Below are 25,330 nucleotides of genomic sequence, written 5' to 3' on the forward strand. Positions count from 1 at the left end.
TATTTTTAGTTCTGTGAAAATGTCACTGGAATTTTGATAAGGTTTGTGTTAGATCTTGGGTTGCCTTTGGTAAAATAGTCATTTAGGAAGTATTAATTCATGGTAAGTCTTTTCCATCTTCTAGTGTCTTCTTTAAATTTTTTTGTTCAGTATCTTAAAATTTCTTTTTAGAAGTCTTTTACTTTTTTGATTAGATTCATTATTAGATAATTTTTGAAGTGATTGCAAATGAATTCTTTTTCCTAATTCCTTTCATGGAAACTTCATTGTTAGCACACAGAAAAGCTACTGTCCTTTTGGAGACTGGGGTCTTACTATGTAGGCCCGGCTCGTCTGGAACTTGCTATGTTCATCAGGCTGGCCTTAAACTCACAGATTCACCCGTCTTTGTCTCCTGAGTCATGGAATTAAAGTCATGTGCCACCACACTGACCTAAAGCTTCTTATTTCTGTGTGCTGATTTAGTATCCTGCTATTTTGCTGAAAGTGCATCATATCTGTTTTTTTGGTGGAGTCTTTGGGATATTTTAAATTTGTGATTATGTCTTATGCAAATACGAAAAATAATTCAACTTCTTCCTTTCCTATTTGGATCCCTTTTATTTCTCTATATTTTTTTTTTTACTTTTATCTGCATTTATTTCATGCTGAATTTATTCCCGTGCCATAAGTTTTTGTTTCTTTAGTTTCTTCTGGGATATCTTTTTCTTCTGTGCAACCTCCTCTTCTGGCTTTGGAACAATCTGTTCCTTTTCAGTGAGGATCATCTCGATGTGGCAGGGGGAGCTCATGTATGGGTTAATCCGGCCATGAGCTCTGTAAGTTCGTCGGCGCATCTTAGGTGCTTTGTTCACCTGGATGTGCTCAATGACCAGAGAGTCCACATCTAAACCCTTCAGTTCAGCATTGCTCTCTGCATTTTTCAGCGTGTGCAGCAAAAATTCCGCACTCTTTTTTGGCCACCGACCCTGTGTCCAGCCCCACTGTTTGGCCTGGGCGCACCTACCGACTCCACCATTGTACCGTCGGAATGGCACACACTGCTTCTTCAAAGTGACATCTTTCAGATACTTGGTGGCTTTTCGGATATGCATACCCTTGATGGCCTGGGCCGTTTCACGGGTGTTCTTAAAGTGAACCCGAAGGTTTGATCCTCTCGATTTGCATGATTTTGTAGGGTTTTCTGGGTCAAGAGAGTAGCGAACCATCTCCACGGGTCACCTCTGGCCGCTTACAGGAAGAGCTTTCTCTATATTTTTTAAACTAATTGCTCTGACTAAGACTTCGAGCACAATACACCCAATTTGTCAGTTCTTGGGATTATTTCCTGTGCCACTGAAGTCCTGTTCAAAAAGTTCTTGTCTCTAGCATATCTTGAAATGTTTTGCTTAAAGTTTCCTGACTCTAAAAAAGATGAAAAATTATTTTAGATATTCCAGGAAGACTAACCCCAAACCCCAAAGCTAGATAAAGTAGGCTTTATTCATATTTAATTCTGAAATTATATATGTATTTAACCACATCCTCAAATAGCATAACGCAAAACCAACAGAATGTGTCAGTCAGCTTTCCGTCTCTGTAATAAGTGCCCACTATAACCAACTGATCAAGATAGAGTTTATTTTAGAAATGTCTGTCTACTGTTAATTATCCCGCTTGTTTGGGGCCTATGGTGGCATATCACAGCAACAGATCACAATGAAATAAAACTGAATCACCTCATGGTCTAGAAAAGAGACAAAGAAGAAGCCAGAGGTCACACCATTTCCTTTAAGCCACTCACCAAATGACCTGAAAACCTTCCCTAGGCCCCACCTGACTATGCAGTTGGGAGGCTTAGGCAGGAAGGTCAGTAGTTTATATAGTGAGTTCAAACCCAGCCTCATCTACATTAGACACCATTTGAAAACTCCAAGAAGCAGGAGAGATGGTGCAGTCGCTAAGAGCATGTACTACTCTTTTTTTTTTTTTTCCAAGACAGGGTTTTTCTGTGTAATGGCCCTAACTGCCCTAGAACTCGCTGTGTAGACCAGGCTGGCCTAGAACTCACAGAGATCTGCCTGCCTCTGCTGCCAAGTGCTGGGATTAAAGGTTTGTGCCGCCACTGCCCCGGCTCATGTACTGCTCTTGCAGAGGGTATTTATTACTCAGCTTCCAGCACCCGGGTTGGGAGGTTCGTAACTGCCTGTAATTGTAGCTCTAAGGGCATCCATCTCCTTCTGCCTCACCTCTGCGCACTCACATGCACAGACAGACACATACGTGTAACTAAAACCACGAAACCAAATACCCACAGTCCCAAAACAGGGCCTAGAGGGATGGCTCAGTGGGTAAGAACACTTACTGCGCTTCTAGAAGAACTGAATAGGCTTTCTAGACCCAAGTCTGAGGCTCACAGATGCCTTTAACTTCCAGCCTTTCAGAATTTGATGCCCTTTTCTGGTCTCTGTAGGAACCACACACACATATACAACCCCCCCCCCACAGACACGCATAATTAAAAATAAAAAAAATATTAAACCCCTAAACAAAACAACAAAAAAAAAAACTAAAATAAGCTGGGCGGTGGTGGCGCACTCAGTTAATCCCAGCAATCGGGAGGCAGAGGCAGGTGGACTTCTGTGAGTGCAAGGCCAGCCTGGTCTACAAGAGCTAGTTCCAGGACAGGCTCCAAAGTTACAGAGAAAACAAAAATAAATTTCAAAAAAATATGGGGGTGGAGAGATGACTCAGTGGGGTAAATGCTTTCTGTGCAAGCCTGAGTACCAGAGTTCAAATCCTCAGTGCCTATGGAAAAGCCTTAGTCATGGCTGGAAATCTCTGTAATTCTAGCACAGTGTGTGTGTGTGTGTGTGTGTGTGTGTGTGTGTGTGTGTAGGTGGAAGGACGGCAGAGACAGGCAAACACGTGGAATTCTCTGGCCAGCCAGCGCCCCCAAATGGTGAGCTCTAGGTTGAGTGACAAAACCCTCTCTCAAAAAACTCAGATGGAGAGTGCTTGAGAAAGACACGTGACATCAACCTCTCCTCCACACACGCACACACGCACACACACAGGAGCATGTCCGCATGCACACTGAAAGGACTGGAGCCCGGGCAGGACACCCCCAGGTCAAGTTCTCAGCGCAAACGAGATATATTTGTCCCAGAGGAACAGAGGGCAGGGAATAAGAGACAAGGACAGGAGAAAGAGGACAAGGGAGAAGGAGAAAGGAACAAGGGGGATGGGGAAAGGATGCTTGCCACAGAGGGTCAAAGGGCTGGGAGGAGACAGATGTAACCCATAGGCGGAGGGCAGTTTGTTTATTTTTTAAAATTTTGTTATTTGTTTATTTTAGTTTTTACATCCCACCTGCAGTATCCCCCTCCTTTCTCTCCTTCCAGTCCCTCCCCCTCCTCCCCTCCTCCCTCCCAACCCCACTCACTCCTGTTTCTCAAATGGCAGTTTATAAAGGGAAAAGGAGAAACCCCATGTTAGGATGAGTTGGTTCATTTTGATTTGACATGTTCACTAGGGCAGCCAAAAGAGGGCTTTTGCTTGCTGAACTTTATTACTTGGATAGCTGGACCTTGGTGTAGCACGAATTCTAATTATTCTTAATACAAACCCGGAGTCAGATATTAGGGGGTGAAAGCTGGGCGATCAGAGAAGCAGTGCAGCCAGCCACTAGAGAGACCTTCGACCTCTACTGAATCCTCAGACCAAAGGGACGATCCTGTCCTCAGACTGACCAACTACTTCAGACTGCACCGCGGGCTGCATCCTCAGACTGCACTGAGCCCTCTGCCTTATACTCCTCTCTCAGCCCAGCCATCTCCCTTCCTGTCTCCACCTCCCCAGTGCTAGGATTAAAGGTGTAGGATCACCTCTCCATGAGCTCTATTTCTCTTATAGACTTGATCAGTTTTGTGTAACCCAGGGTGGCCTTGAACTAGCAAAGATCCCTCTGCCTCTGCCTCCTGAGTTTTGGGATTAAAGGTGCGTGCCACCACTCCCTGGCTTCTCTAGTGGCCTAGCTCTGCACTCTGATCTTCAGGCAAGCTTTATTTGTTAGATTGCAAACAAAGTATCACTACAATAATTTATCCAATGAAATACCAATACAGGCACTCCCACAGATAGAAAGGTACAGGGAAATGAAAGCGGCCATTGCTGAGACTGGACTGTGTGCAGCTCTGCTTTGGAAAGGGTTTCTATGATATGGCTGCAATGGCGTGTGCTCTGGAAAGGCAGAAGTTACATCTAAAGAAATAGGAGGAATGGGTTCTTTGAGGCATAAAGAGTGTGGCCTCTGTCCTGTTTCTCATCTTTCTATGTGACAACTTCCTTAGCTTTGCTATTGCAGGTACTGGGGCTGGATTGAATCTCGTATGCGTTTGACCAGACAAGAGGCTGCTTCCTAAGTTAATGAATGAGTCTATGAGGGATTCAGGAGGACAAATAGCTGTGTTTTATTTGATCAGTGTCAGGACAAATTCTAAAGAGAAGAGATTATGCTTCTTTTGTGGATATCAAATGAGGCTATTTATTAATATTAAAAATACATGCTTATGTTAAATATACTCTAGTGTGACTCATATACATTTCTTCCAATATTTATAATTTAAAAGAGTCTTTTAATAGAGAATGAGATCCTTGCCATGCCCGAGTAGCTTTAACAACCAACCTGTGCATTTGAAATCCTAAGCAAAGTAAGATATTCTATTTTAAGAGTTCCATAAACAACTGGATTCAGTTTAGCTATTGCAGTCTCTAGTAATATTTGATATGATTCAGTAGCTTGGATCACAGACGAAATCAATAATTTGCTCTTATCAGGAAGGCAAATTTGTCAATTCAAAATGAAATGGAGAATTATCGCTCAAAACAGTCTTTATATTTGAAAACTCTCCAAAGCAGACGCTACATTGTGCCCCAGATGCTTGCAGTGTGCAGTAATGATTAGGTATGCTGTGTCATAACAGATTTATCATCATTTTATTATAATTCACAATAGGTCATTCCAGAACCATTCAGTAAAAAACAACGGTAATGGAGGCCGACTCGAGATTAGCCCTTGACATACATGGATCTAATCTACATGGGAAGTATAAAAAGACAAGATCTCCTGAGTAAATTGGGAGCATGGGGACCTTGGGAGAGGGTTGAAGGGGAGAGGAGAGGCAGGGAAGGGAGCAGAGAAAAATGTAGAGCTCAATAAAAATCAATAATAAATAAGATTAGCCCTTTATTCTGTGAATTCAAATATTTGTGGTAAGCATGGCCTGTTCAAATAATTGTAATGAAAAAGATCAACGGTGAATCAAACACTTAGGCATTAATTTGCTTCTCATTTCTTGGACAAAACTGTATATTGCTAGTTTCAGGATCTCTAATGGAAGTAATCAATTCAGGTTAAAAACCATTCCCACCTATGATAATACAAAGGGGCTTCCAAATACATCAGCCATCTGGTTAAGAAAGCATGCCAAAGACTTTTTTCTACTTGGGCTGTTCTTTATTTATAGATAGCCAACAACATTGTCAAACAACTGTGGCTTTGGGTCCACTAGTGTTTCAAAACAATGAAGACTGTTTAACATACAGGTCTTGATACCAGGCAAAGAGTTCCCTTTCTTCTTTATCCAGTTCGGTGTCTGATGAGGAGTCTTCAATTGCCAGGATTTCAAAAGACGGGCTGCTGAAGATGACCTTCCTCTCCTTCCCTTCGAACCTGTCTGCCTGTGCTTCCTGGGTGGAATTACAAATAAAAGCAGACTGTTTCCCATTTGGCTTTCACTACTTTGTATTCCCTATTTTTTACTTAGCTTCACCCTCCACAAATTTTGAGCAGAATTAAGAATATTTTCATGTATTTATTTAATATGTGTGAACGTGAAAACACACAAGTGCCATGGCACAAGTGTGAAAGCCAGAGGCAACTTTTGGGGAGTTGGTTCTCTCCTTCCATCATGTGGAGTCTGGCTCAAACTCAGGTTATTAGCTTTGGTAGCAAGTGCCTTTAGTTGCTGAGTATCTTGCCAGCCCGGCAAAATTTTTAAAAATCACATGGTAGTGCATCAAAACATGTTCATTATAAATATCCCTTCAATGTGGAAGTATAGAGGCAGATTTTATATAGCATAGCTCTTTTATGGTTAAAGAGAACGTCTCCAGCCTATAGCTCCAGCTACTCAGCAGGCTAAAGCGAGACCTGTCATTCGAGCTCAGAAGGAGAGGCCATCTTGGACAACACAGAAAGACCCTATGTCTCAAAAATGACAGAGGTAGGGATAGAGGTCAGTGTATAGCACCTGGGAAGCTCTGCTTTAGTTTTGAGCACACACATCAGAAGGCTTTCATTCTGAGAAAAGCACCCACAGAGACACACTGGATCGAACCTGTGAGACAATAAGTCACTCTTTCCTTTTTGCCAGCTTTTGCTTATGTGGAATTCAAATGGCAGGTGCTTAATAGAATAGTTACCAATATTGTGCAAGAATTCTTTTTGTATATATATATAAAAAGCTTTAGCCTTCGTTTTTATTTAATGTGCCTTGGTGTTTTGTCTGCAAACGTGTCTGTGTACCATGTGCGTGCAGTGACCTTGGAGACCAGAGTGGGGCGCCAGATCCCCTGGAACTGCAGTCAAAGATAGCTGTGAACCACACTGTGGGCACCGGGAATTGAAACAGAGTCCTGTGGAAGAGAACGCCAGTACTCTCGACTGCTGAGCTCTCTCTCCAGGTTGCTTCCCCCACCTTTTTTTTTTTTTTCTGTTTTGAAATAGTCTTGCTATGCAGCTCAGGTGGGTGTTGAGCTCAGTAATATAATCCAGCTGGCCTTGAACTCAGGCTCTCCCTGCCTCTTCCTCCCCAGGACTAGAAAGTGTGTGGATATTTAAGAGCCGAAAATGCAGCTGGGTGTGGTAGTGCATGCTTTTCATTTCCACTCTCAGGAGGCAGAGGATCTCCGTGAGTTCGAAGCCAGTCTGCTTTATACAGACTTCCAGGGCAGGCAGGGATACACAGTCAAACAAACAAACAAACAAACAAACAAACAAACAAACATATAATAAAAGAAAACGGGTGTTACCAGAAAGTAGCTTCCCACTCCCCAGGTATTGGTATGCCAAAGGTGTTTCAGCCTTGAACTTGCATTTCTTTGTGCAAACAAAGTTACGTGTAGGCAGTTTGAAGGTTGTCCAAGCTAGCGAGTGAGTTCCCTGCTAGTTAAATTTGAGTTACCTTGGGGGAAGCCTTGTCTTGTTTAGCTGCCATATAGGCTTTTTTCATTTTTTCAACCTTCTTTTGTGCCTGCTTGGATCGACGGCCTAGATGTTTCGCTTTACCTTGCTCTTCCCAAGGCTGGTAAAAAGGACGGATGGTTGTAATGCATGGGCACCTAGAAGACATTTGAATTAGACACAGAAACAAAAAGAAAGAAAAGAACACAAAGCTCCAGGTAGCTCCAGTGGTGACTCTTGCTAACACACAGGCTTTCGTTTCTATGGTACTGCCCTAACCCTCAGCAGGTCCCAAAGAAACTGCTCCGACTCAATTCCTGCTCTTGGGGGTTTACTTCTGGGAGATCCCAGACTAGGACTTTATCCAAAGATGCTCTTATGAAAATATTTTTCTTCTTCAGTTGATTTAAAATTTGGCTAGCTGTCTGGCTTCCAAATGACTCATTCTTGGATAATCAGTAGCATGCATCCAAATAGCAGGGAGATCAAGGTTATGTATGGCAGTGAGGAAAATGACATCATTTATTTGACCTTGGTGGTAATAGGGTTAAGTTCTATATTCAATGCTCATATGCATGAGCTAGAGAAAATCTATTTCATGATGACAGACTGCGTCTTGAGCCAGGCTATCTGTCTGGAAAGTGCACAGCCTTGACTGTAAAATAAAGGAGCTAAATTACATTGTCGGGCCAACACCTTTCATCTCTGCTCTCGAGAGTCCCCAGTGTGTTTCCTTGCCAGTGTCTTCTTTGTGGTCTAAGGACCATTTCTCATTGCAAGTATATGTGTGAAGACATATTGCCACCAAGTCCCCTTCAGCCTTAGCATCGCTTTCTCTTTCTTAAGAAAGACAGATTAACTTGTAAATAAGCTGGGCCGAGTGAGTCTTAGTAACGGACATTAAAAGCAATCTGATTGGAATAATAGCGTTCTGTCCCTGTCGTTTCAGCTTCTAATCCATATATTTTGTTACAACATGGTCGTCCAAAATATGAATCGGTTTGCTTGTTATTGGTAAGGAAGGGAATAATGCCACTGCAATTTATATACAACTGATCCTAGGCAATGGGAGCCAGGAGAGTGAGAGTCCAATTCGAGCTTTCTTTTCTTTTTTTTTTTTTTTTTTTTTTGGTTTTTTCGAGACAGGGTTTCTCTGTGGTTTTGGAGCCTGTCCTGGAACTAGCTCTTGTAGACCAGGCTGGCCTCGAACTCACAAAGATCCTCCTGCCTCTGCCTCCCGAGTGCTGGGATTAAAGGCGTGCGCCACCACCGCCTGGCCAATTTGAGCTTTCAACAGGAATGAAAAAAGCCTTCAGCTCTGTGCCGCACAGAGGAAAAAGCCTTCAGCTCTGTGCCGCACGGAGAATGCGAGCCTTTTTGGCTGTACTTAGGAAAACAAAAATATCAACAGTTGCATGCAGGCCCCTCTCCCCAGAGAGGCACACTTAGCCCCGGACTCACGCTACTGTGGCCCACCACTTCCTGACCCAGGTTGCACCAAGTCTTATGTTCTCTTGAAAGCAAGCGGTGCTGGCCTGAGGCTTCTCTTCCAGCAGCGGCTGCGGCTGCGGTGGCGGCGGCGGCGGCGGCAGCAGGAGCAGCAGCAGCAGTAGCATCTCCGTGTGTGCCTGCTTCAGTGACAGCGTCACCAGCAGCTCCTTACCACTGCACTGCCTTCACATTTGCCGGGGCATCCCGAGGCGCCCGCCTGGTGGCACAAGTCACCACCTCAGTACCAACTGGCCTTTCTGTTAGTGTTCTGCTTACAAAGCTGCATACATTTGGGACCATCTTCCCTAACTCAGGCTTTTCCATGTGCCCTGTGGTTCTCTTTAGATCTACTGTGTTTCAGCAAAGGAACATTTTCAGGAATGCTTTTAGTACTGTAAGCTCTAGAGAAATGGTCTCTTACCTAACTTTAGAAACAACCTCTAGCTGGTGCTGGCGCATCGCCTCTGTTAGTGGCTTCTGCACCAAATATTTCATTTCTTTTTGTAAACGGTTCGAGATGACTCCGGACTCTGCGTAATCAATGATGTCGTACATCATCATTGTCTTGGGAATGCTTCCGAGGTTTAATCTTCGCCACTGGTTATTCTTGCCGCCAGATGATGCAGGGGTATCATCCAGAAGACTGCAGTACTACATGGGGAAAAATGCAGAATGTGCAGTGGTTAGAGCTCATCTCCAAACGCTGCCGACAGCTCTCTCCTATGGCTTTTATCCCAGCGGGACATTTCCGTTATCTGTGTGTACCTTAACTCCCTTACTGGAAGGCAGGCCCCATGCCGTGAAGCTTCCGTTCCCCCAGCCCCACGTTCTCTAGATATTTCCCTAACACAGCAACACCGGCACACACTGTTTTAGGGATAATGAGCTAATCTCTGGTGCTAAGTGGAGAATTTCATCATCTTTATTTGTAATACTTGTAGGAATCTCGCTTTGCTTTTTTTCCAATTTAAAATGATATCAAGCAAACAATTTAAAAACACAATTTATATATTCAATTCAACAATATAAATGTGTGTTTAAGAGATAGGTATAGGGGATTAGGAGCTAGAGTGCTAGGATAAGGCTTTTAGGGCCTACTACATACTCTCAAACTTTCGTGTGCACCCACTTTCACATGCACTCGAATGCACACACACACACACACACACACACACACACGTACCCATGTGGCATCATGCAGAAGTGTCCTCTGCCACCATTTTGTTAAGTCATACCAGGCTCTCCCCAAGAAGCAGCCGATTCCAATTCTCACTGCAAACCTTTGCATAAAGCAGACTCTGCAGCTGGATCTTCAGTTCACAGCCTACTGCACTGGTGACAAGTGCGCAATCATCCTTAGTGACAAGTCATGCCCTGTCTCTAAAAATATCAGTGTTTGCTCACTGTGAGTCCAGTAACGAGTTCACATACAGACAGCAAGTACGCAGTTCCGTGGCCTTTTTGTCTCACGATATTTAAGCCCATGTGACATTTTACAAAAATGGATAATCACAAGAGGGAATTGGGGGCCGGAGAGCCGACTCAGCGGTTAAGAGTATATGCTGCTCTTGGAAAGGACCGGAGTTAGGTTCCTAGCGCTCGCTGGTGCCAATTGGCTCACGACCATCTGTAACTCCAGCGCCCTCTTCTGGCCTCCGCGGACACCTGCACGTACGTGCACACAATCTTGCCCCACACACGATTAAAATAAAAATGACCTTTTTCTTTTCAAAGACAGACTTGGCCAGCAGAGAAACCAAACGTGGTATCCCTGGAAGAGAAACTGGAATCCAGTGCAAAGTGAGTTGGAGAAGAAACGGGTGGCTCTAAGAGGCCGCTAGGGCTTAGGGAACTGGAGATGTTGCATCGCCAGAGGGGCTTGGAGAGGGTGAACCACCAACATAAATGGTTGTGATCAAATGAATGCAGTGGCTCTGGCAGAAAAAGCTTCGTTCTTGGGAGAAATCTAACAGAGTTTGCAACATATACAAGACGAAGACTAAAATGTCAGCAGCCGAGTCAAACTTAGGAGTGTGAGAACTGACAAAGACACAGCAAAGACAGTTTGGACCCCACTGCAACTTCCACGAGAACAAGGTCAGCATCCTTCCAAGGGCTCTTTAGGTGGGCTGAGGGTAGAACTTAGGGCCGTGTGCATAGTGCTCTACCCTTCGACCTCTACATTTTTTTAAATTTATTTTTGAACACTAATTTTTAAAAATATTTATTTTTTTTATTATGGATACAGTGTTCTGCCTGCATGCTTGGATGCCAGAAGAGGGCGCCGGATGGTTGTGAGCCACCATGTGGTTGCTGGGAATTGAACTCGGGACCCCTGGAAGAGCAGGCAGTGTCATCTCTCCAGCCAGTTTTTAAAAATTTGATACCATCTTGGTAAGTTACTTAGGTTGGCCTTGCACTTACTCTGTACCTCAGGCGGGCTTCGAACTTGTAATCCTTCTGCATCAGCTTCCTAAACATCTAGGATAATAGGCCTGAGCCACAGGTTTCATGTTTTTTTTTTGATTATGCTTTTTCCCCAATGGCTTTTCTTTGTTTTGACTGAGGTAGGGATCAAACTCAGGGCACCGTACCATTGAGCTACACCCCCAATCTGTTATACTCGCAGCTTTATTGAGGTTCATGTATCATATACTTCACCCACTTAAAGTTGTCAATTCATTGTTTTTTAGTGTCTTCTCAGCTGATTAGTGTATACAAAGAAATGAAACTTTCACTCTCAAGGTTTTTAGATGTATCAAATAATACCATAGTGAACATTTTGAGGCTTTCATTTCTATTGTAAGAGAGCTTTTAAATGCTTGTTTTTATTTTGGTTTTGAGACTGGATCTTTCTATGTAACTCAGGGCTGCTTTGGAGCTCTCTATGTAGCCCAGGCTGGCCTCGAATTCGAAATCCTCTTTGCCTCAACTTTCTGAGTGCCGAGTTTACAGCCACGCACCAGCACACCTAGCTGTTTTTAATGTGCCAACAGATTTTCTCTATTGATTATTAAGTTTGCTTTGTATGGGGCTGGGGACATGGTTTAGGGATAGCGTGCTTGCCTGTCATGCAAGGAACCCTGGATTCAAGCTCCTGTGCTGAAAAAAATCAGATCTGCATACACTGGAAATCAAACAGCCAGGAGAGGTGGCACAAGAAGACTTGGGATGTGGTGACTAGAAGATTAGAAGTTCAAGGTCATCCTTTGGCTATATAGCCAACCTGAGGTCAGCCTGGACTACATGAGACCTTGTCTCAAAACAATAAAAAGATGTGAGCTGTGCTTTGTATAGTTTCAGCTCGTATCCTCGGTTATTTTAGCCCTACACCACATGAACAGTGAGAATGCCTGTGTTTTCTATTTGTCTCAGACCTGTCAACGGGCTCACTCACTGTGTGACCTTGGGTGAGTCTTTAGAACTCACTAAAGCTTCATTGCTCTCATCCCTACAGAGGGTCGCAGAATTTACAGACTTAAAGAGCAAAGGAAATGACAAGCCCGGAAAGGTCTTTCCAAATGCCATTCATGCCCACAAATAATCTTATCTCTTTTCCAGTGTAAATATTTGGGGCCTTCTGTCTGGGACCCCAATCCTTGACATATTCACAACCTGTGAGTTCGTGACTCATGTCCTTGGCAAAGATAGCTGGCATCTCTAGCTTCGTTTAGTTTCTGATCTAATTCCCTAGTCTCAGAGGCTAAGCCTCTTAGAAGAAAGAAAACACAATCAAGAGTCTCTAAGGCTCTATATTAACTTCAGATGGCAACATGAGGCTGAGGCTTCCAAATGAAGAAGCTAAGGTCACATAGTTACTACATTAGGAGTCAGAGTACTGGTAGTTTTCGTATTGCCAATGTTTACCTCTTTGGATTGTCAGTAGAAAAATGGGAGGGAGCGTTTCAAAAACATTTATTATTATTATTAATTATGATTATTTTATTAGTATTCAGGTATGCTGCTTAAGTGCCCCAGTTCAGCATTTCTCTGTCCAGCTATGCAAACCAGAAACCCAGGAGTCATGCCAGATGTATTCCTTCAGTTTCTCTCCCTGTCTGTCGCCAAGGCCTTTACTCTGAATCTCACATCTGTAGACATATATCCTTAAACCAAGCACCCACCATTTCCCCTGGAATATCAAGAGCCTTTGAACAGAACTCTTGCTGGTTCCTAATTCTTTCTGTACCCTGCAGCCAGAGGTAGCTTTTCATTCATTGGCTTAAAAAATGACATTTTGTGGGGGCCGGAGAGATGGTTCAGTGGTCAAGAGCACTGACTGCTCTTTCAGAGGACCTGGGTTCCCAGCAACCACATGGTGATTTGCAACCATATATAATGAGATCTGGTGCCCTTTTCTGGCCTGCAGGAATACATACAGGCAGGACATTGTATATATAACAAACAAATAAATCTTTTTAAAAATTACATTTTGTTCAGTGTGTGTGTGTGTGTGTGTGTGTGTGCTCAAGCATGCGTGAGCATGTGTATGCTGTACTTCCAGAGGCCAGAAGAGAGCAGCATTGGGTCTTGTCAGGCTGCTGTTAAAAGCAGTTGTGAACTGTCTGGTGTGGGTACTAGGAACTGAACTCAGGTCCTCTGGAAGCACAGCAAGCACTCTCAACCTCTGAGCCATCTCTCTGGCTCCCCAAATGCTAGTTTTTTAAAAAACTATTTTATGTGCATTGGTGTGAGGATGTCAGATCCTCTGGAACCAGAGTTACAGACAGGTGTGAACTGCTATGGGGCGCTGGGAATTAAACCTGGGTCCTCTGGGAGAGCAGCTGGTGCTCTTAACCACTGAGCCATCTCTCCAGTCCTCCAAATGGGAAATTTTATGTTGCATGTATTTTACCACAATTAAAATATTATGAACCAGGTGGAGTTGGCGCACACCTTTAATCCCAGCACTTGGGAGGCGGAGGCAGGCAGATCTCTGTGAGTTCGAGGACAGCTACAAAGTGAGGCCTGGTCTACAAAGTGAGTTCCAGGACAGTCAGGGTTGTTACACAGAGAAACCCTGTATTAAAAAACAAAACAAAACAAAAATTATGATTCTTTCTTGTTAGAGGATAGGATCAGGAAAGACTTTTTTGTTGATTTTTCAATATCTATATCTAATTCCTTACTTGCATGTAATCTTTCACTGTGACAACATCCATACGATCAGCTATTTTGAATTTCTGGAAAAGGTGCTCATCTTCCATAATTTGTTGATAAAATTTTCTTTCCCCCATTATCTTGTAAGCATCAGTCACTGCCTATAAAGAAAGCAGATTTTCAAAATAATATACTTTAAATCACTGGCACACATTTTCTATATTTTCTGACAAATACTGCAAATATTGTTCCTGTCTTTTACAGTCTTGCTAGTAATAGAAAGGCTACGTTTACAAAAAGGAAATTATATAGCTGCCTTTGGTAGGGAGGAAGGGAAGGGGTTAAAATAACGTTTCACTATGTAGCCCAGGTTAGCCAAGCACTTACTAGTAATCCTCCTGCCTTAGCTCCCTGAATGCTGGGGCTATAGGCATGAGCCACCATGTCCAGCTATATAAGGATTTGTTCTGAGACGTGGTCTCGTGTAACCCAGGCTGGCCTTGAATTTGCTCTGTAGTCAGGGATGAGTTTATACTTCTTCTTGCCTCCACCTCTCGAGTGCTGGGATTATAGGGATGGATCTTCACGTCAGGCTTATATAGGCATTTTAAAACCATTTGAAATTTGTCCACATAGATACTGATGCATAGTTTTAAAATAAAACTACAGGTATAGTTGAGTTTACAGTCCTGAAGGGACCACATTTTCTAAAAAGGTTTTAATTTGGGGCTGGAGAGATAGTTTAGCAATCAAGAGCCTTTGTTTTTCTTCCAGAGGACTCACGTGACAGTTCACAACCAGGGGAATCTGATGCCCTCTTCTGACCTCTGTGGGCACTGCACACAGGCAGTGAACAGACATACATGCAAACAACACACCAAATATTAAGAAAGATTTTATGTTTATATTTGATTATGTGTATATGCATGTGAATTTTGCAATATGAATCTAGTGCCCACGGAGGTAAGAAGAGGGCCTCTGATCTGCTGGGGTTGCAGGTACAGTCCGTTGTAAGCTGCACGATGTGCCTGCTGGGAACTGAGCTAGTGTCCTCCACAGGAACACTACGTGCTCTTAACCATTAAGCTTTCTCTCCAGCCTGGACCATAGTTTTTAAGATTTTTTTCTTTTACGAAACATTCTTTTTACCTAGGCGGTGGTGGTGGCACACACCTTTAATCCCAGCCCTTGGGATGCAGAGACAGGTGGATTTCTGTGAGTTCAAGGCCAGCCTGGTCTACAGGGCTAGTTCCAGGACAGGCTCCGTAGCTACACAGAGAAATCTTGTCTCGAAAACAAAACAAAAGAAAAGAAAGCATTCTTTTCATTTAAATGAAAACAAAAGACACCATACTCTCATTTGTGCATCAGAGAAAAGAAACAGGGTGCCCGAGGACCGAGAAGACAATGTGCTGCTGGAATTCACAATCTTTTCTGTTAGCTAACTCGTTGTTTCAAATGGAAATGGCAGACGTGTCGCCTTGCTTATACCTCCCTTGCCTTCAGCTTTCATTTTCAGTAGTCAAAGAAAAGCAAATAAAGGATTTTTCCTTCTTTCTAAAATGTCAACAGTTTGCATTCAAGGAAAATGTCTGAGAGGCCAGTGAGAGAAAATTCATAGACAGCACAGAGGCTGAAGTTCTTTGTCTTGGCTCTAGTCACACCAACTCCTCCCACATGAATCTGTCCTGCTGATACTAGCTGGCCACACTGGGAGAGACTTAAATACTGCCAGGCCTCCAGAAGTATGTGCAGAATCATCTAACACCGTTTCTTTTTTTTTTTTTTTTTTTTTTTTTGGTTTTTTTGAGACAGGGTTTCTCTGTGGTTTTGGAGCCTTTCCTGGAACTAGCTCTTCTAGACCAGGCTGGTCTCGAACTCACAGAGATCCGCCTGCCTCTGCCTCCCAAGTGCTGGGATTAAAGGCGTGCGCCACCACCGCCCGGCTCTAACACCGTTTCTAAGGTGAATCTGTGCTTCTGGCCACAAAGGGTCTGCTTATGTGGAGGAAGGCTCGCAGAGGAAAACTCGAGTCTCTTTCTATTCCAGATCAGTTTCGTTCTCTGGACCTCAGAATGTGCTATTGGCAGAGAACAGAGGCTGTTCCCCACCACCACCAGGAGGCCATAAGAGAGCGGTCAGTCAGAGTCAAAAGCCAGAGCTTCTGTTCCTTTCACTAAAGCACAACACAATAGCTTGCCTTCACATATCTTCCTCTCTAATTCTCTTTTATTATCCAAAATAGTCCCTTTGTATTTTGTTTTGACTTCCGAAGCTTTGGTAATGCATATGGAAGATGAAATGGGGAGAAAATGTTTCAGTGGTCATATTTTATTCTTTTTTTAAAAAAATATTTATTTATTATGTGTACAGTATTCTGCTTGCAGCACCAGAAGAGGGCCCCAGATCTCACTACAAATGGTTGGGGGTCCCCATGTGGTTGCTGGGAATTGAACTCAGGACCTTTGGAAGAGCAGTCAGTGCTCTTAACCTCTGAGCCATCTCTCCAGCCCCATATTTTATCCATAATGCACCAAAGTGAACAGTTTAATGAAAATTGGAGGAGCTTTTCCATGGGTGGATTATTTTTGCTTTTCATTTCACCAATTTCTTTGTACATCATAGACCTGAAGAAAAGATGATATTGGTGCATCTCTCTAATGTGTTTTATTACAATGTTTTGCGGATTTTAATTAACCAGTCCAACCGTACTAAAGGTAAAAACAAATCCTGGCACACTGAACAGATATAAAACCATGCAATTTCTGCTTTTGTGATTTCTTTAGGAATAACTATAGATTACTTCAGCTCAGATTACCTAGAGAAGGCATATGTATTATCAGCTCTTCCCTCCACCGCTATACTCAGCCACTACCACTGAGCTTTCCAAGACCCAGTTTTCTCATCCATATATTGCCTGAGATGCACTGGGTCTATTCTAGTCTCGTGGGCAAAGAAAACCAGGCCCAGAAGCATTGGACAAGCTCTCTGTCTACTTGTGAAAGAGCGTATTAGTAACGTTTCTGTTGCTGTGGAAAATACCATGATCAAAAGCAACTTATGGAAGAGTTTCCTTTGGCTTACAGCTCCAGAGGGCCACTCCACAAATACCAGGGGAAACATGGCATCAGGTGCCTGGAGCAGGAAGCTAAGAGATCACATCTTCAATAGGAACCTCGAACCAGGGACCAGGTACTTAAACATGTCATCTTATTGTCTGTGTGTCTCTGTCCCCCAGCAGGGAGTTTCAGATGTATGCCACAATGGATACTGTGATTTATCTTACATGGATGCTGGTGGTCAGGACTCAGGTCCTCATGCTCATGTAAACAAGCCCAGAGGTGTTTGAAAAAAAATAAAGAGTGCTGCCCAATAGTCAAAATGTTCTTTGTCAGAAATTGGCCACATACAGCCAGTTGCTCATTTTTTGCTGGAATCACTTATGGAAGTAGTGAAAAGTGGTACCCTTGCACTTGACTTGGAATAATTCAGTATAGGCAGATGCAGAATAAATAATAGCTTACTAACTGCTGGGATTGTTTCAGCTTTGAAAAGTATGCAGTATGGTAGAAACAGATTAGCATTCAAATCTCATTTATATATCTCCAAGTCTCTCTTCAAAAGCTAACCTCTCTCTCTCTCTCTCTCTCTCTCTCTCTCTCTCTCTCTCTCTCTCTCTCTTTCCTTTTTTTGAGACAGGGTTTCTCTGTGTAGCCCTGGCTGTCCTGGAACTTGCTCTGTAGACCAAGCTGCCTCTGCCTCCTGAGTGTGGGATTAAAGGCATGCACCACCATGCCCAGCTTCAAATTCCAGCTTTTTCCACAAAGTGGGAACAGTGTTTCTCAGCATAGAGAATGGGAGGAGGGCCATGTGAGAGAACATGTATAGTGTCATCCCAGACCTCCGGAGTGGTTAAGAACATGGACTTTGGTCTCAATTCTTTCACTCTCTAATTGTGAGATTTTAAGTCAGTTACTTGGTCTTTTTATTTATTTACTTTTGCATGTGTGCTTTTATTTTTCATTTTTAGGCATTATGGCATTTTAATAACATATATATTTCCCTCCTACTCCCACTTCTCCATTAGTCTCTTTTCTACTTTCATATACATTTTAAGGAGTAAAGATAGATTAACAAAACGTACAGACTAGTTTTTATGGGAATTAAATGAAATAATGCACATTCGAGATTACAGTTGATAGAAACTGATCAAGTTGAGCCAGAGGGACCAAGGAGATGGCTTAGTTGGTAAAGTGCTTGCTGCCTAAGTGGGAGGACCCAAGTTCTGATCACCAGCACCCATGTAAGATATCCTACAGTATCCATTGTTGATGGAGGAAGGTCATTGGTTAAATAATAAAGAAACTGCCTAGGCCCATTTATAGGCCAGCCCTTAGGTGGGTGGAGTAAACAGACAGGATGCTGGGAGAAAGAAGCCGAGTCAGGAGTCGCCATGATTCTCCCACTCCAGACTGACGCAGGTTAAGATCTTTCCTGGTAAGCCAGCTCGTGGTACTACACAGAATATTAGAAATGGGTTAGATCAATATGTAAGAGCTAGCCAATAAGAGGCTGGAACTAATGGGCCAGGCAGTGATTAAAAGAATGCAGTTTCCATGTAATTATTTCGGGGCATAAGCTAGCCACGTGGGCGGCTGGGTGCCGGGGACGCAGCCCCGCCGCTCATACTTCAACAGAGTGGCACCCAACGTGCTAATGAACTCCACGTAAAACCTGAGAGGGCTTGAAAAGGAGAGAGAGAGAATTTAAGACAGTTTTTTGCTGTTTGTGGGTTGCGTGCCGCAAAGAAATTGTCCTGACTCAGCAGCAGGAAAAAACTGGCTGTTTTAAAATGCCGGCTTTCTGGGCTGTGCCGCCATTACGATCTTTGTCTGGCTCCTGCGGGAGAAAGAGTCTTTGAATGGAGCATTTGGAATAAAGTGCTACGATTTGTTTGATGGCAACTAGACTCGCTGTGTGCCTAAAAGGAAGTCATTGCATGCTGTGGCTCAGGGGCACCAAATGGCTCTGAGGCAGGAGCTGCTCAGCTCCACCATGCTGAACTATGCTGGTCTCAGGCAGGAACTACCATAATTACTGTAATAACAGCGCAGTTAAGGTTTAGACTGGGCAGGACACAGGTGGTACCATATTATCTGTATATGGTGCAACTTAAGTTTTTAAGAAGTGCTTAACATTTTAAGAAATGCTCCTGGATAGTAAAAAAATTACAGATTCACAATAGAACTGATTCAGACACTGTTAGATGAATGTACGTAGGCTTGAGAGAAAAAATATATAAATAGAGAGAATAAAGTTAATGCCCTTAAAAAGGGGGAATAAAGTCTTTAAAGAGACAGAGTACAGATAGTTATAGATTAAAAGAAATAAAGAAAAATAAGCCACGTAAAAATGGAAAATTCACAGAGAGTCTGGATTTTTTGTATTATTGTGCTTTCTTTAAAATTTTTGACTATAAAGGAGCTAAGTGCAGAGAGACATTTCATTACATGGGCTGCCAAGCTAAACCAGAATGGATATAAGGGTGTTATGGTTTCAGAATATGGGTCTAAGGATATGATGCTTTGGAGAGGGTCTTCTTTTGTTTTCACAGAGGACGAGACCCTGTTAATTGCTTCTATCCCAATATGGTATGATAGACCACGCCCTCCTGAAAGGTTGCTGTGAACACCCTCAAAAAATTGCTTCACTCAACTGCCCACTGAGATGAACCTGGAACACAGGTTATACCGTGAAAGACCTGAATAACAGCGCCCCCATACAGCAGGAAACAGTTTGGAGAGAAAAAAACTGCGCCCATATTCCCAAATATTGTTTATAAATGTTCTTTTACATTTAAAGGGGGAAATGATATAGGTATGAATAATTTGCATTGGTTTGGATTTTAAGGTCAATTTTGTTATGTGTATATGTATTTCTGATCTTGATTACTGTATTGTGATTGTATAGTTCATTTAAAATGTAATGTATAATTAGGAAATATAGGTTGCTAATGGATAATCATCAATAATAGTCAAACTTGTAGTCATGTTAGTTAGATTTTCTAGATATATAGAGATATATTTCAATTAGATAGGCATTCTTCATATCTTTCAAAGACTACAGAACATGGCATTTAAAATATTTTAATAACTTAGGGCTTTTCATGACAATGAGACACGTCTGCTCCTGGCAGTACCAATCTACTTCAAGAGGAAGATGGGTACCGAAGAGGCTCCTTAAGGAGTTTGATAGTCATTTGGACAAGAAACTGCTCTTGCATGGACTGATGCATAAACTGGACACAAAGAACCCGCAGAGAGAGGACTGCTGAACTTGCCTAAAGGTGAGATGGTCTTTCGGGGTTCCTGATTCATGAAAGAGTCTGCGAGACGTTCTGCAGGACACAGCAGAAAGTGACTGAACTGTCTTTGGAATTTCCTGCTTCATGAAAATGTCTGCTGGATACTATGGGCCTGTAGGCCGAAGATGGATACCCCAACGGTACAAAAGAACTTTGGGTGACTGTACAGGCAGCAAGATGTCTCTGTCATTTCTAGAGTTTGAAGTTTCTTATTTCTTGTTTACTTAGGTAATATTGTATCCTTCTGGAGTCTTTGATGGAGTTGAAGAATGATTAGTTATAGTTATAGTTTTCCTTAGTTATGATAAAAGATAAAATAGATATAAATATTGTAACTGTAATTCTTGCTTGATAACTGTTTTGCTATATGTAATCTTACTATGTTAAAATGAAAGCCTTTTTTTTGTTTAAACAGAAAAAGGGGAAATGATGGAGGAAGGTCATTGGTTAAATAATAAAGAAACTGCCTAGGCCCATTTATAGGCCAGCCCTTAGGTGGGTGGAGTAAACAGACAGGATGCTGGGAGAAAGAAGCCGAGTCAGGAGTCGCCATGATTCTCCCACTCCAGACAGATGCAGGTTAAGATCTTTCCTGGTAAGCCAGCTCGTGGTACTACACAGAATATTAGAAATGGGTTAGATCAATATGTAAGAGCTAGCCAATAAGAGGCTGGAGCTAATGGGCCAGGCAGTGTTTAAAAGAATACAGTTTCCGTGTAATTATTTCGGGGCATAAGATAGCCATGTGGGCGGCTGGGTGCCGGGGACGCAGCCCAGCCGCTCCGTATTACAACACATTGTGGCATACATCTGAAACCCCACTGCTGTGGGACAGAGACAGGCAGATCCCTGAATCTTACTGCCTAGTTAGCTTGGTTAGATTGGTGAGCCCAGCCGGGCAGTGGTGATGCCTTTAATCCCAGCACTGGGGAGGTAGAGGCAGTCGAATCTCTGTGAGTTCAAGGCCAGCCTGGTCTACAGGAGCTAGTTCCAGGATAGGCTCCAAAGCTATACAGAGAAACCCTGTCTTGAAAAACAAACAAACAAAAAATTGGTGAGCCCATGTTCAATGACAGATCCTGTCTCAAAAATCAACATGGAATACAAATGGGGAGGACTTCCTCAACGTTAACCTCCAGCGTGGGTACTCCTTCACCCCTAAGTGATCAAGCAGGACTGACAAAAGATGGCAAGGCTGGCAGAACACTTGCCTAGCATGCATGGAGCCCTGAGTTTGATCCTCCGAATTTACTGCACAAATCAGATATCGTGGTGGACACCTGTATTAACAGCATAGGAAAGCAGAAGAAGGAGAATCAGAAGTTCCAGTTTGGTTACAGGAATTCGAGGCCAGCCTAGTATATATGAATCTTGCCACAAAGAGGGGAAAAGAGCAGGAGGTGGGGAGGGGAAGAGAGCGAGGGAGACAGAGAGAGAGTGAGAGAGAGAGAGAGAATAATCAAGTAACAAGGGTAGCTATTAATGTTTTTCTTATATGAAAAAAGTTGAAAAGGACAGGCCTTTTTCAATGTAAAACAACGGTTGCTATATGTTAACACTGAAGACTTGGCAGTTGGATGCATGGATCCTTTTGTAGCCTGTAAGTGTAGTAACTGGGTTTTAACACCGTTACGTGAGATGTGCCTCCTTTAACGCCATTACATGTAGGCACAATACTGTCTGACATGAAAAAAAAATGCCAGTTACCTAGTGGTGCTCCGGGCCATGGAATAGGAGGTTTTTTAGGGTAAATGATTTCTTGTCAAAGATCACTGTGTGAGGGGCTTGTTAAAATGTATATGCTGGGCCTGGGGGTCTGGTGTGGGACAGGTGCATCTGCATTTTTTTCTTTAAAATACTTATTTTTTATTCTTTTTTTTCCGAGACAGGGTTTCTTTTCTTTTTTTTAAACTTTCTTCTTTTTTTAAAAAAAAAAGATTATTTATTATATATACAGTGTTCTGTCTGTATGCTTGCTGGCCAGAAGAGGGCACCAGATCTCATTACAGATTGCTGTGAGCCACCATGCTGTTGCTGGGAATTGAACTGAGAACCTCTGGAAGAGTAGTCAGTGCTCCTAACCTTTGAGCCATCTCTCGAGCCCTGAGACAGGGTTTCTCTGTAGCTTTGCAGCCTGTCCTGGAACTAGCTCTTGTAGACCAGGCTGGCCTTGAACTCACGGAAATCCACCTGCCTCTGCTTCCCAAGTCCTGGGATTAAAGGCGTGTGTCACCACCGCCCGGCTTATTTTTATTCTTTAGTTATGTGTGCACATATGCACATGCATGTATGTGCTCAAGGAGGCCAGAGAAGACCCAAGATCCCCTGAAGCTGGAGTTACAGGTGGTTGTGAGCCACCTGATATGGGTGTTGAGAACCAAACTTGGGTCCTCTGCAGGAGTGCGCATACTTTTGATTGTTCAGCTGTCTCTCCAGTCTCGAGGTTCTACGTTTTAAAATGGCCCAGTGGATGCCCGTGTGTAAGACATGCTTTGGGTAGCAAGGTTTTAGAAAATTCTCTGGTGGACCAACAATAATGAGAACCTCTTGTAAATTACCAATGCTGAGAGAATAGATCGTCAAAGTTGAAAAAAAACCGAGAGAGCATGCGTGCATGTGTGCGCACGCAGCACGCGCAAATGCACACGCACACACATATGTGCACGCATGCGCAAATGCGCACACAGCACGCGCAAATGCACACGCACGCACGTACATATGTGCACGCATGCGCAAATGTGCACACAGCACGCGCAAATGCACACGCACGCACATATGTGCACGCATGCGCAAATGCGCGCGCACGCACAAATCATTATCCTATTCTACAACAGCGAAACTCAGCCTGTGGGTTGCGATCCTTTGGGGGAAGGGTCAAAAGACCCTTTAACAGGGGTCTCCTAAGACCACTGGAAAACACGTTTATGTTACGATTCATAACAGTAGCAAAATTACAGATATGAAGGAGCAACGAAAATAATTTTACGGTTGGGGGTCACCACAGCAAGAGGAACTGAATTAAAGGGTCGCAGCATTTGGAAGGTTGAGAACCACTGCTCTAGAGCTATTTGACCTGCCTTGGCGCCTTTGGAAAGAACACTCATCATCTATATATAGATGCAGTTCTATTTTTTTCTGGAGGATCCTATGTGTGTCTTTATGCCACATTTTTCTGTCTTGATTACAGTAGCTTTGCCTAACTTCCTTTGTTCCTCCTCTTTCACTTGCTGTGCCTACTGGGAACACCTGAGAGAGGCGGCTGGGAAACGACGAGGACATGCAACGAGAAATGGAGATTCGGAGGGGAATTCTGCAGCAAAGTGTTCTGAATTCCTCTTCCCTTAGAAGTGAAATTACAGGGGCTGGAGAGAGGGCTCAGTAGTTATGAGAATTGGTTGCTCCTCCAGGGAACCCGGGTTCAATTCCCATTACCCGCCTGGAGGCCCATGACTGTCTGTAAATCCAGTTCCCGGGGATCCGATGCCCTTTTCTGGCCTCCCCAGGCACCAGGCAGGCACGTAGTGCGCAGACATGCAGGCAGCAGGCAGGCACGTAGTGCGAAGACATGCAGGCAGCAGGCAGGCATGTAGTGCGCAGACATGCAGGCAAACACTTCCAACACATAAGAATAATAAAAGTATTTTCAAAGATAAGTGGATTTAGACTAGACATTTGGACAAACTAAAACTGGCTACTTATATAAAGAAATAAATGAGGGCCTGGAAAGATGGCTTAGCAGTTAAGAGCACTGATTTCTCCTACGAAGCATAGGAGTTCGATTTCCAGCACTCACATGGTGGCTCACGACCATTTCCAGTTCCAGTTCAAAGGCATCTTACATCCTCCTCTGACCTCCTCTGACATCAGACTGGAATGTGGCATGCAGATATATATTCAGGCAGAACACCCATATTCATAATAAAATGAAAGGGTAAATGAACTTAAGGCTAGGGAGGTAGCTCATTTGGTACAGTGCTCACTTGGTGCCCAGCACACATGAAGAAGCCCCGCCACTGCACACACCAGATGTGCCGGCATACCTGTTATCCTCGCACTCTGGAAGTGGAGGCAGTGCAAGCAGAAGCTCAAGAAGTTCAAGAGTCGGGTGTGGTGATGCACATTTCTGATCCCAGAGCTCTAGGGGGAGAGGCAGGCAGATCTCTGAGAGTTCAAGGCCAGCCTAGTATATGTAGTAACTTCCGGGGATAGTCAGGGCTACAAAGAGAAACCTTTTCACAAACAAACAAACACCGAAAAGAAATAAGTAAACAGAAAAGTTGGATCAATTTGATACCAAAAATTTTATTCAAAGAGCAAAAATGTAAACTTAGAATAAGAACAATCCCCCCCCCCCCATTGCAAACTTCAAAAGAAGTCTGTTTTGAAGAGGAATGAAAGGGACAAGGCAGTCCAAACTGTCCTCTTCAAGCTGGGTATGTTCTGCTCATTAAAAGACCATTATAGTGTTAACTGAAACAGTCAGGCTGAATATTATGATAACATCTTAATAACAAGAACAAACACAATTCTAAAATTTCATTATAAAATGAAGGCAACACCATGAACTATTAGGGCTGACTACTCCCAGAGAGTGACCGCTGCAGCACTTTAGGGCAGGCATAACAGTGAGTGCATTTTCTTTCTTCTTTGGTACAGTTTATAGAACTTTAATAAAATAACACTGAAACGTATTTCTAAAACATATTTACAAGTCATATAAGAACCTGTGTGAGTGCAGGAGAGCTTTCTTCACGCCGGCTTTCGCCTACACACGTGATAGCCAAGAGTGCCTTTCCAACGTCAGGATGAAGATGTAAGTCCTCCAACCATCCAGACTTTCTACTAATACACACACTTGGATGCTAAACAGCTTAATTCTGGCTTCGACTTATGTGTGAATAAACACATGTACATACCAACTCAAGTTCTTACAGATTTCATGTGAGACTCCTTAACATTTTCCCTCCGCAAACTCCATTTGAAGTGCAGTTTTTTATGCTCTGAATGATACTTCCGTTGTTCAGTTGATGGGATTCCCCCAGTTCCTATGCTTCACGGTCCCAAGGACCTCACTCAGCTGGCTCAGTCAGCTTCCTCTACTCTCTCCTCCTTCCAACAGTCCTCCACAAGTCCTCTGAGACTGGAGAGAG

At 43.3% G+C, this 25,330-nt stretch overlaps 2 protein-coding genes and 1 non-coding gene across 3 annotated transcripts in view; 1 reads left to right on the forward strand and 2 right to left on the reverse strand.

Annotated features, from left to right (window-relative positions):
* Nucleotides 1–653: 653 nt before the first annotated feature.
* LOC130867289 (60S ribosomal protein L17-like) lies at nt 654–1,222 on the reverse strand. The gene has a single exon (XM_057759083.1). It carries the CDS (start codon nt 1,206–1,208, stop codon nt 654–656), a length of 555 nt encoding a protein of 184 aa, XP_057615066.1. The 5' UTR covers nt 1,209–1,222.
* A 4,334-nt stretch (nt 1,223–5,556) lies between these two features.
* CXHXorf58 (chromosome X CXorf58 homolog) overlaps nt 5,557–25,330 on the reverse strand; it is a 29,829-nt gene continuing 10,055 nt past the window's right edge. Inside the window, exons 5-8 of the mRNA XM_057759075.1 lie at nt 13,846–13,977; nt 9,138–9,367; nt 7,227–7,383; nt 5,557–5,730 (exon numbers count right to left, since the gene is read on the reverse strand). Of these exons, the coding sequence (XP_057615058.1) occupies nt 5,557–5,730; nt 7,227–7,383; nt 9,138–9,367; nt 13,846–13,977 (693 nt within the window). The remainder of the gene's footprint in view (nt 5,731–7,226; nt 7,384–9,137; nt 9,368–13,845; nt 13,978–25,330) is intronic.
* On the forward strand, nt 21,766–21,866 carry LOC130868743 (small nucleolar RNA U13). Its single transcript, XR_009056558.1, has one exon. It is a non-coding gene; the product is annotated as a small nucleolar RNA U13 (small nucleolar RNA).

The sequence above is a fragment of the Chionomys nivalis genome, chromosome X, assembly GCF_950005125.1.
Source record: "Chionomys nivalis chromosome X, mChiNiv1.1, whole genome shotgun sequence".
Classification (NCBI taxonomy): domain Eukaryota; kingdom Metazoa; phylum Chordata; class Mammalia; order Rodentia; family Cricetidae; genus Chionomys; species Chionomys nivalis.